This window comes from Rhinolophus ferrumequinum, chromosome 10 (assembly GCF_004115265.2).
Source record: "Rhinolophus ferrumequinum isolate MPI-CBG mRhiFer1 chromosome 10, mRhiFer1_v1.p, whole genome shotgun sequence".
In the NCBI taxonomy this organism is placed as follows: Eukaryota; Metazoa; Chordata; class Mammalia; order Chiroptera; family Rhinolophidae; genus Rhinolophus; species Rhinolophus ferrumequinum.
Genome location: NC_046293.1, coordinates 73,321,527 through 73,334,246, shown reverse-complemented (window position 1 = coordinate 73,334,246; position 12,720 = coordinate 73,321,527). Strand labels below are relative to the sequence as shown.

At 33.4% G+C, this 12,720-nt stretch overlaps 1 protein-coding gene across 1 annotated transcript in view; it reads left to right on the top strand.

The window, feature by feature from the left end:
- The window catches only part of PAWR (pro-apoptotic WT1 regulator), a 99,499-nt gene that overhangs the window by 81,615 nt on the left and 5,164 nt on the right, over nucleotides 1–12,720 (top strand). Inside the window, exons 5-6 of the mRNA XM_033118158.1 lie at nucleotides 10,163–10,310; nucleotides 11,976–12,080. Coding sequence (XP_032974049.1) covers nucleotides 10,163–10,310; nucleotides 11,976–12,080 — 253 coding nt within the window. The remainder of the gene's footprint in view (nucleotides 1–10,162; nucleotides 10,311–11,975; nucleotides 12,081–12,720) is intronic.

The window sequence follows — 12,720 nt, the reverse complement described above, 5'->3', positions numbered from 1 at the left end:
GTTTTTGAAGTTTTAAGTTTTGGAAGTTATAAGAGAGGGAAATTTTTGTTCTTATAAAGAGCATTGGACACATCAGGATATGAATATTAAAAAGAATTAACGTTAAAGCTAAAACGTAGGTGCAAAAATTCTATTTCAAGTCTGAAATGTTTCATGTTATTATTGTGCTTGTGTATAATTAATGTAGCTTTATCAGGACCTTTCTACCCTGGTCATTTTTTTTTGAAATTACTGAAAATGATTAGGGTAGAATTTTTATACAACTTAAAAATTTGTGTTCATTTTAAAAGCAGTTCTTACGATTGAATATTTGGATTAGAAAAACCCACTCATAACCCTATCACTCAAGTCAGTCACTGTTAACATTTTTATTTTTCACTTCCAGTTTATTTTTCTAGGCTTTTTATTTGTATAATTGTGAGCATAGTAGACATACAATTTTGCCTTTTGGTTTGCTCTTTAGTTAATGTGAGTATCTTCAACTTTTAAGTTGTATACTGAATGTCGGGTATCATCTGAGCGATCTCTGCTTTTCTCCTTTTCAATAAAGTGTACCATAAATATACAAGATACCCACACTAACTGTTTTGGGGGACCCATAATTTCTTTTTTTATTATTTCCCAAAATTGCTTTATTTGGATAAAATGTGACTATGACCCTTTCCAATATTCTCTTCCAAAGTCAGTTCTGCTCTGCCTGTAATACTTGTTTTGAAAAATTGAATTTGTCCCAATTGATATATTAGGGAACAATTTGACCATACCACAAATTTTGTGTTTGCTGATGCAAAATTTTGTTCATGAAAAACACTAAGTAAATCCAGAAAACTGTCTTCGCTCAACCGAGTCACGTAGGAGTACAAAAAATGTATGCCTCACACATCTACTGGTTACGTCAGCCATTCACGTGTGCTGTTAGAGCTTCGCATCAAATTTCGGATAAACCTCCTTTTGACATTTAGTGTGGCAAGAAGAAGGATCACTTTTAAAAGATGCTATATCTTGAATTACATCAGATCGGTTGTTTTTGAACTAAAATACAAAGAAGTTCAACCCTTTAGTTGTGATTTGATTCTTAGGCTCTTTCATAGAAGATTGAATAGACTAAAATTATTTAAGCTTGGAAAGTAATTTATTTAGAAACACTATTCATGCAAAGATTTAAGACGTTATAACACAAATGTTAACTTTTTTCTGCATTAAACTTACTTCATACTCATGTAAAACCAGTAGTTCTTGTTTGCACTTGTGTTTGGAGAACCACTGAGTCAGTCACAAGGCACTTCCTTAGTTTGTTGGTCAAGGGTCAAACCAAAAAAATCAGCTAAATTTCTTTAATGGTAAGAATTCCAGACTAAAGAAGACCAAATATATCTCCCAGTCATCAAAGAGACACTGGTCTTCTTGAGCTTATGTGACCTTTTCTAAAGAAATCTATTCCTTCTCCAGATCTTTTATTTCTATATTAGCATATTAGTTCAATATTTTACCAAATGCTATGAGGCATACAATAGCTGTGGCTCTTCCGGTTAATGGGTTTTGCAAATGCACATGAAAGTCACAAAATAATAATTTAAAAGTAATTAAGATACTGGTACATCTTCCCTTGTGGATTTGTGAACCTTTTTCTATGTTGTAAATATCAGCCAAGATTTATATAGTATTTATTATGTACCAGATACTGTTCAAAATGCTTTCCTTATATATGTTAGTTCAGTTAATTCTCCAGTAGCCTCATGAAAGAGATGTTTTATTATCTTCATTTTGCAGATGAGGAAACTGAGGCACAGTCAAGTTTAATGAGTTGTATGAGATCAAACATATTAATTGGCTGACTTTGTCAGCATATGTTGCTTTATCTCATACAATAGTACTTATCTGGGTAGAATGTGGAATGTTGGATTCAGAGTTTGATTTAGTTTAATTATTTTGACTTCAAAGTTACCAGTAACTGCGTTTGACTGAAAGTTACCAGTAACTGCGTTTTTCCTGTTTAACATAGGGTGTTTTTTTTTTTTTTTTGAAAAGTAGCTTCTGCATAAGTGGCCATGGATTTCAGAGTCTACTCAGCTGTCTTTACATGGTTCTAGCTACAGTGCAGTATCAGAAAATAACTTTTGTTTCTATGATCCTGAGGTCCAACAAGTTCAAAAATATCTTCATAATCATGAAAGAGAAGTTATGTAATGATATTTTATGTAAATTTACTTTTAAGTGCATCCAATGTATTATATTTCCTTGGAAGTAAACCACTAACATGAACATGCTGTTCTATACTTACTCTCTTTCTTTAAAGAGCTTTATTGAGATGTATTAGGTTGGTGCAAAAGTAATTGCGGTTTTTGCAATTATTTTTAACCTTTTAAACTGCAGTTGTGTTTGCACCAACCTAATATCATAAAATGAAAACATCATAAAATTCATCCTTTGAAAGCATACAATTCAGTGGTTTATACCATCTGTGTTATACAGCCATCACCATTATCTAGTTCCAGAACTACCCTCTGCCCACCAAAAGAAGGGGCAACGCTATACCCATTCGGCAGTCAACTCAAAGCTTCCCTTATCCCAGCCCTTAGCATCCAGTACTCTGCTCACTGTCTTTATAGGTACGCCTTTGTTGGATAATTCATATAAATGGAATCATACAATATGTGGCCTTTTGACCTGGCTTCTTTCATGTAGCCTAATGTTTTCAAGACTTACCATATTGTAGCATGCCTGGATATATACCACAGTTTGGTTAATCATTCATAGTTGATAGACATGTAGGTTGTTTCCACTTTTTGGCTAATGTGGATTATATTAGAATACATAGCAAAATATGCTGTGAACATTCATGCGTAAGTTTTTGTGTGATCCCTATTTATTCTTAGTACCTAGAAAATTTTCATATTGCTTAGTTGATTTTTCTGAAAAAACAAAAATGAACGTTTATGTCAAATATTAATTGACTGTTTAGGAAATGCATATTAAGATAATAATGAGGAGTGTATAATTTTAGCTTTTCTTACTTAATACAATGACCTGTATCTGGAAGAATGTTTTGTTTTCTGAATTTGTTTTGTCTAGCTCTCAGGTAGTGAAATTTGAGCAACCAGGTACATTTGATAACTGTTATATTTGATCTCTTTAACATAATTCACTGTATGTAATATACCAGAAATGAGCATATCATACATACAAGAAATAGCCCCTAACTAGAGAAAATTAAACTGCTAACAAAATAGGTTTATAAGCTATACCATATTGATTTAAACAGTTACAATGCTGACATTAAACTGATGCTGTTGAAAACCATTAATTATATAGGAAAATTATTATCTATTTATGTTAAATGGGGAGAGCATATCACAAAAAGTATAATACAAAACAAAGTCTGACATAATATATATAAAGTGTTCTTAACTTGAATTCTGTTGATGAGCTGCTAAAATTCTGTGTCAAAGAATATAATGTTTATTTACCTGGGAGAAGAGCTACATTTTCCATCAGGTTTTCAAAGGGATCTTTGATCTAAAAAGATTAAGAACTAATATGTTGTAATAAAATGTATCGGCAGTTATCTCTGGGTTGGTGGAGTTACTGGAGATACGGTTTACATTTTTCATTTCCTACAGTAAATTTGTATCACAATTTTAATGGAGTCTGAATTGATTTCAGTCTTTGATTGTTGGTGTGTGTGTGTGTGTGTGTGTGTGTTTGTGTGTGTGTTAAGAGGAAGAAGAAAGAGAAGACCTGCACAGAGTAAAGGGGCTATTTTGAAGAGTGGGAGTGGTGGTAGGGAATAAGGTAGTGAACCATATTAAAAATAACGGAGGCCTAGCATGTACTTGCTGGTTACTTAGGAATTTCATGATTTATCCACTACTTCTAAATATTTGATATCCATTATAAAAATAGGATTTTATTCATGAGTCTTATATTTCTTCTAATTGCTAAGCTTTAAAATGTCTATTTTAGTGGAAAATTCCTCTAGCAGTAATCTCATAAAATGCTGCCAGTCTTGTTCTCATGATACTTTTAGAATAACAATTTTTTATTCCCCCACATAACACCTCCTAGTCTTTCCACAGAAAATGTAAAAATTCCCAGAGGGGGGAAAACTTCCAGTAAATGGTTGTATTTATCTTTGATGATACTGTTTATTCTTTTTCCCTTTTCTGAACATTAGAGTTAATATTTTGGGGAGATTCTTTTTGGAATTGTATTAGTTAGAGATTTGAATTAACATTCCTGAGTAGAATGTTACAAACTTTTTAGAGTTAATGAAACAATCTTTTATTCTGGGTATTTTGTACTGTGCATATCCTGCACTCAGAATAGGTTAAAAACATTTCTGTTTTTAGAATAAACAGAGCTAAATTTGGCAGTAAGATCAAGTAACACAATTTTTCACAATTTCGACAGTATTCCTTACAAACCTAATACACGCCAATCTGGGATGCCATCATCTCTTACCTAGATAAGTGATTGATTATCATGGCCTCCAGTCTGGCCTCCCTCTCTCCAGTTTGCTCATCTCTAGTGCATTTTGTTAAAATGATTGTCCTTTTCCCTGCTTTAATGGCTTCCCTTGACCTTTAAATGATGTCTCCCCTAGTCTTCAAGGTAGAGTGATGTTAGGATGCAGGGTGAAAACATTGAAACTTCTATTTATATTTCCCTTTTAATCTAAAATGCTAAGACATTTGTACTTAATAGCCAGTCCTGTTCACTAGTTATTTACTCATTATTCCCTTGCTGTATGTGTCAGATGGTCATTTGGTACTGGAGGTATCCTGAGGGAAGCATGCTTTGTTTGTTCATTTCCTGAATGTTGTACAATACTGTAACGTGAATGTTTAAATGGATTTATGAATTGTTATCTAGTTTAACTAATACTCACAAAATGGATAAGTCTGGGAGGAATTTGAGAATATCAAACCAAATATATAAGTATAAAGATGATCACATGATTCTTCAGTTGGCAAGATACACAAAATCAGATCTGTTCTGATAAATCAGAAAAATATCTTTATTTGTAAAGCATCTCTTTCTGCTATGATAGCCAGAAGAATCAAATACGCGATTTGATCTCAGAACTAACTTTTTGAATTTCTGTCACGATGTATTAAAATAAGATCCTAAAAAGTGATGAAGCATTTTAAATTATACTTTCATTAAAAATATGAGTCAATTTTTGTGAAAACAGAATTTTGTACCATAATTAAAACATAAATTTTAAGTTCTTTTCATCCCTTTATGTTCTATTTTTTGTTTTATTTATTATTTTAATAAGTCACATTGATTTATGTACTATGTGATTATATTACATGTTTGTATAATGTATATAATATCTGCATATATAATATGGTTATGTTGTAACTCATAAAATTGTAGGTAAGTGTGTATACTAAGATGGGTATGTAATGAATAAAATTTGGGTAGCATTAGTTTAAATTCTTATGAAATAGCTCCAGGTTTCCTGCTTGCTTTTCCAGGGCCGTATCTTATCACTTCTGTGTTTACATTTCATGCTTTAGGCATACTGGACTTTTCTGTTTCTCAGATGAGGCACATACTCTTTGTTTGTAGATATTTGCACATTCTTATTCCTCTTTTTAGTCTTAGTTTAAACATTCTCTAGCGTAACTGCCACTCAAACTGTGGTCCTTGAACTTTCGTTACCATCCATGACTAGATAAGAACAGAACTCGAGAGGAAATATTTAGAAACTTTACTTGCATTTTGACGTCGTCACATCCACGTGCATGATCACTGGACTCCTTTGTGAACAGGATGTTGATGAGTCCAAGTGCCTTAGTGCATATGCAGTTTTTTTTTACATTTAATTTTTAGGGCAGTTTAAGGTTCACAGCAAAAGTGAGGGGAAGGTAGAGGTTTCCCATATTCCTGCTGCCCTCACACATGCACAGCCTCCCCCATTATCAACATTGCCCAACAAGAGGCACATTTGTTATAATTGATGAACTTGTATTGACACATCATAAACACCCAAAGTCTACAGTTTGTAGCTCACTCTTGGTGTTGTCCATTCTGTGGGTTTGGACAAATGCAGAATGACATGTGTCCATCATTATGGTGTTATACAGAGTAGTTTCCTCGCCCTGAGATCCCCTGGGCTTCAGCTGTTCATTCCTCTCCCCATCACCGCTACCCCCACCCTTGGCAACTACTGATCTTTCTATTCTCTCCATAGTTTTGCCTTTTCCACCATGTCATATAGTTAAAATCTGTGCCCTCTCTTTTTCTTAGTTGGCCTGGCTAGAGGCTTATTGATTTTATGCAGCTTTTCAATGAAATGCCTTTTGGTTTAATTGATTTTCTATTATATATTGGTTTCCTGTTTTTCAGTTTCATTGATTTCTGCTCTAATTATTTCATTTCTTCTGCTTGCTTTGGATTTAATTTGCTCTTCCTTTTCTAGTTTCCTAAGATAGAAACTTAGAGTATTGATTTTAGATCTTTATTCTTTTCTTAATATATATTGCATTCAGTGCTAGAAATTTCACTCTAAGCACTGCTTTACCTGCTTTCCACAAATTTTAGGTTGTGGGTTCATTTTCATTTAGTTCAAAATATTTTTAATTTCTCGTGAGATTTCTTCTTTGATCATATGTAATTTAGAAGTGTGTTGTCTAATCTCCATGTGTTTTAAGATTTTCCAGTTATCTTTTCTGTTACTTGTTTCTAGTTTAATCCTATATTGAATCCTTGATCTGAGAGCAGACATTGTATGATTTATATATTCTTTTAAATTTGTGATGGTGTGTTTTATGACCTGGAATATGGCCTGTCTTAGTGAATGTACCACGTGAGCTTGAGAAGAATGTGTATCCCACTGTACATGTGTTATTTTTATATTAATCATTTATAACCCAAAATGTGTAAGAACTGATGAAAATGTAAAGATTTATTTACTTTAAAAATCTTGTGTCACATTTAATTAGACTTATTGTTTCGTTAATAAAATAATTTTTAAAATAAATAGCAAATCAATGAAAAGTAAAAATCTTTTTCATGCTTTTTAATTTCTGCTTTTGTTAGTAGTATCTAAATCCTGAGAGTAAAATTTGTATTCTTTATTTGTAACTCTAATTTATTTACGATTAAAAAAAAAGCTTTAATGACATTTTTGATAAGAAAAGATAGACCTTTTCTGAAATTGACAGTAGTGGTAAACCAAATGATGAGATGGAAGTAATTTCAAAGAGATAAACAATAGAGATTGTACTAGTTTTGTTGGGGAAGCATTGTCCTCCTAGATTGAGTTTAATTTTTAGTCATTGATGGGGAAGTGCTAAAACCACAGTGAGTAATTTGCAGTGATGTATTGGCTGCTAAAACAATAAAACCATCTAAATTTAAGTGGTATTTAAAATAGGCATGACATAAATATATTTACAACCACAAATGCATTATTTGAAAGAAAGAATATTACAGTCAATATTACAGTTACAAAGCTGACAGAAGCAGATCTTTAGAGTTTCATATGCATATGTAATCATTAGTGCTTTTGAGTTTCTTTTAAAGTCTCACTTTCGATTGCCAACATTTAAAAACTACACACAAATGAAAAGACAAAGATGTTTGCTAGGAGGTTGGCTGATTCTCTACCAAAGAAGGTAATCCATGTAACACTTTCCAGCAGTATCATAGCTTGATATATTTAGGAACAGTTTAGTGATATTATTTAGGAACAGTTTGATGATACAGAAAACCAATTCTTAGGCAAGTAAAATAGCAAAGGAATTTTTCTTAAAATTTGGTGAATACATTGATTTTACTAACATGACAGTGATATGAAGGAAGAATTTTAACTTCCTTGCTGACAAACACAGCGTGCTCTGAAGTATATAAAACTTTGAAGGGTTAACAAACCAACAAATATGATTTGGAGTTTTGCTTTCTTTTGTAGGAGTATATTCTGATTATATAGAGACAGTGACAGGGAAAACATGCTGGAACTTGTGCGAGAATGTAAATTAGTGTCCTGCTTCTCTCATTGAGAAAGTCTTGCTATATCAGCTGAACTAAACAATATACCATGTTTCCCCGAAAATAAGACCTAGCCGGGCCATCAGCTCTAATGCACCTTTTGGAGCAAAAATGAATATAAGACCCGGTCTTTTAATACAATATAAGACCCGGTCTTAATATAAGACCGGGTTTTGTATTCATTTTTACTCCAAAAGACAAATTAGAGCTGATGGTCTGGCTAGGTCTTATTTTCGGGGAAACACAGCACTTGTTATTATCAGCTAAATAAATTAACAGTGATTCACCAAAAGTGTGAATTACTTAAATACTAATGTATTAAATTTGAGATTAAAAAGTAAATGATAATTTGGAGGTTCAACCAATCGACTTATCATATGCTGAGGTATACAGTAATTTTCAATGGGAAATTTTCAGACAAAAGTATTTGAACTATGGGGTGAACTCACTCTTAGTGTTTTTACAAGCTAAGAAACCAGTTCGGTCCCCAGCTTTTTAAATATGTGAATTAGACTTATTTCCCTGATAGCTTCATTTTTTCTTTTGAAATCATCTTAGTCTGCAATGCAAGGAAGGAGTATCAAATGCTTTCAGTGTTATTTAAGATCAAAAGGACAGAAATGATGTTAGAAATTGGGGGGACAGTTCTACAAATTGTTATGATGGGTTCCACAAAATAGAAACAATTATCAAAGTTGATAGTGATTTTAGTATTGCACATTTGCAAAATGTTATGATCAAATACCTTACAAATTTGGTAAGACACTTTGAATTTTATTTTCTATCAAAAGAAAAGCCATGCATAGGAAATTAATAGATCAGGAATCCATTTTTTTCATCAAAATTTATTTTAGATGTAACTATAACTTTGATGGGTAAATGAATGAAACTGATTACTCTTGAAGGATTGAAGGCAAATTTTGAAAAGCATCATTTTCTGCGGTTGGGGTGAAAGTTAAAAATGAATATCCTGAGCTTGCTGAAATTGCTTCAAAATCTGTTCTGTCAGCATACACCTGTGAAACTAGTTTCTCTGTTATGAGTGCTATTTAAACAAAACATAGATGTGGTTTAAATATACCGCATCCCTGTGGGCAGCGAGCAGCGTTATCATCAGTCCAATCTAGTTTAGGTAAATGAGCAAGTGTGGTAGCCAGCCCCCAAGACAGCCCCCAGGAACCCTACCTCCTGGCGTTTACACCTGGTGTAATCCCCTTTCACATTGCACACCGGGTTGACATGATAGTATGTCGCTTCTGAGATGAGGGCAGAACAGATACTGCAGCCTCTGTCTTGGTTGCTTTTTCACTTTGTCTCTGGAAACCAGCTGCCATACGGTGAAAAAGAGCCCATTGGATAGGCCCAAATACTGAGGAACTGAGGCTTCTGGCCAGCAGCCAGTGAGAAACTGAGGCCTTTTGCCATCAGTCACGTGAGTTTAGCAGCAAATTCTCCACTCTACGCAAGCCTTCAGATGACTTACCAGATTGATAGCTGTTTTCTATAATTATTTGCCTATATGCATACTTCCAATGAAAAATATGCAGTTTTATGTAATTTTTTTTTCTGTTTATTCTAATTACATTACTGAAATATAATTTTATGGGTCTGAATCTAAGAAAATATTTGATTTTGGGCTTGTGTTTTGTATGGCCTTTTTTTACTTTTATTTTTCCCAGTGGTTTATTTGACCTTACAGAAGTATTGATCCATGATGGATTGGAATTAAAAAAAAAAAAACGGTTCTTCACAGATGGTCTCCATGAGCTCCTCATCACAGTACTGTACACTTACCTTATCCTGATGGTCATCCTACCTTATTACAATTCGTTTATTCTCTGTTAAACTGAAAGCTCTGTGACCGGCAGAGGCCACGTCTGTGCTGTTCCATCTTCAGTACCCAGAACAGTGTCTGGCAAATAACAGTGACTCAGTAGATATTGGTCAGAAGAATTAAGGAGTGTTTTTCATTGTGTTGAATGAAAAATTTTTCATTGTGTTAGAATAATGACTAACTTCTATAGTTATAAATAAGTTGGCTACTATAAGCATGTGTCCTTAGGGGAATGGTAATTGTTTGCTGTGAATAGAAAATATTCTTGGCATTCTTCTGGTTCAGTATATTATGTATTTTTATAAAATACAATTTTTATTTCCATAGCACAACCACTGCCTCTGAAGAAGATGTCTCAAGTAGATATCCCCGAACAGATAGAAGTGGGTTCAGCAGATATAACAGGGACGCAAATGCTTCAGGTAATTTGGTCTCAAGTAGCACATTGGAAAAGAAAATTGAAGATCTTGAAAAGGTATGAATTACAAATTATTTAAGATTGATACAATTAATATACCATTTTGATTCCTTTTTTATTTGCATAGCAGCAGGGAAAGAAAATAAATTGAAATTTGTAGGAGCGAGACCGGGCCAAAAAAGGGAAAAGAATGAGCAGTAATTGACAATAATCATGAGTGTTAAGTGGTATTTCCATGTGTAGTCAAATTGTGGCTTTGAATCACTGTCTAAGTATATTGTTTTAGATGTGTTGTGGCTAGGCATTTTTCTGATTTCCTTAATACTTTCCTATCCAGTCCTGTTGATGTTAAAACTTTTAAAAATAGAGCCAATTCTTGTATTCCTTAATATTTAATGGATACCCCCATTCTGTCAAGTGCTATCTCTGATATATTGAAAATAGTGTTCGCCTTCGGGACGGTTAGAAGTCTGTGTGGCAATATATACTACTATATGTTTATTATATTATCTGTACAGATTGGCATTTGTAGACTTTCTTTTGGGTTCTGAATTAGAGCCTAGAGCCATCTTTGATGCTTGAAACAATTTTAAGAATTAACTTGTTTATTATAGTATTATCTCTGAAAACACTTAAATAAATATGGGCATAAATTTATTAATCATGTGATCTCAAGTTTGTTCTGTAGAATCCAACCTCTGAAATTGATATTAATACTGAATTACTTTCTGTTAGTTGAAAATATGTTTTGTTTTGCAGAATTGCAATTATTCCCTGTGATATAAAGATTGTTTTTAGTAGAGATTTAATTTTAAAGGTTTTCTTTTTGTAACATTATGATTATTTTTAGTTCACATCTGACCTTTAATACTAGGTTCTGTGGGTCTCAATTAAAAACTTTAAGGAATACATAGTTCAGCAGTTTCCAGGGGGTTCTTCTAAAAGGCTTTTCAAGTTCCACAAGAATTTAGATTGACTTGCTAGTAGTTGGCAGCGGTTGATGAAGGAGGCCGGCTCGCTGCTTTCTCTGAGGGTCAGTAGGAAAGAAACCACGTTCTGGGCAAGACCTTTTCAGTTCTGCTTCTCTTTTGACCCAGCCTAAGGCCCTGGATTCTAAATAAGATTTCTTTGAAAAGATGTTGCATTATTTAAGTAATATAATTCAGTTCCTTCATTTTATTCATTGTGAGTTAACTAGCAGAGCCAGAAGTAAAATTGAGGACCATTATTTTTCTCTTTAGACTTTTTCATAGAGCCATCTCCTTTTCTTTTCAAAAAAATTAATCTATTTAAAAAATTTATTTTCCAGTTACAGTTGACGTTCAATATTATATTAGTTTCAGGTATACAACAAAGTGATTTTCTGAAACTTTGTGTTTTTAGTAAAACATTGAATTTTCTCAAATAGGATATTATCAATTAAAAAACTATTTCATTACTAATGGTGGTGATTAGCTAAAGAGGTTAGATAAGTCATTGAGCATTAGTATTTGTTAAAGACATAGATTTAATCAGAAATACACCTTACAACTCCATTTTTCCTCTTATTCTCTGGTTGGTTTCTGGGATGGGTTCCTCCTTTCCTCATCAAGTCATATAAAATTTCATTGGAAATGTTCATATATCTAAGGTACTTCACTACATTTGCCAGATGTATGTCACTTAAGATTATCAACAATCAATTACTTTACAAATAATAAACTTTGTAATTATATCTACCAGGAAGTATTACGAGAAAGGCAAGAAAACTTAAGACTTGTGAGATTAATGCAAGATAAAGAGGAAATGATCGGAAAACTGCAAGAGGAAATCGATCTGTTAAATAGAGTGAGTCTTTACATATTTCAATTTCATGGTTTCCTTTTTTCTGGCAATTGGATAAGAATACATAAAGATGAAAGAATTATTTATTGTCATTGTTGAGTTCATTCTTTTGTTAATGAGATAGTAATTTGTGGTAGTAAGAACCATCATTTCATTCTGTAAACTGATTTTTCGCGGGCCAGTTATCAGTTGCATTCACTTAATCCTTTTGTGGGGCTGGACTGATGGCTGGGTTTGTTCTGTGTTTTGTTCGAGTCTGGAGGTGAGAGGCAGCTTGGTTGCCACTGCACACACAAGGGCATTGGCAGAGTTGCCTCAGTGAAGAACTATAGGTACTACTTTCTTGCCATAGGAAACTCCAGATGCCTTTGTGTGTATTTTCACCGCATTTTTTCCTTCAATTAACCTGTTTCCCCGAAAAATAAGACCTAGCCGGACCCTCAGCTCTAATGCATCTTTTGGAGCAAAAGTTAATACAAGACCCGGTCTTATAGCCGGACCTGTTTCCAGGGAAACATGGTGTACCTGTGTAGCCCCAACGTTAGGTTCATTGGCCTTCCCCAAGGTCTCTGACAATTGTTTTGTAGCTCTTTGTTTTTCTCTTTCCACCTTAGAATTTACTTTCCATCTAAGAAGCAGGTAT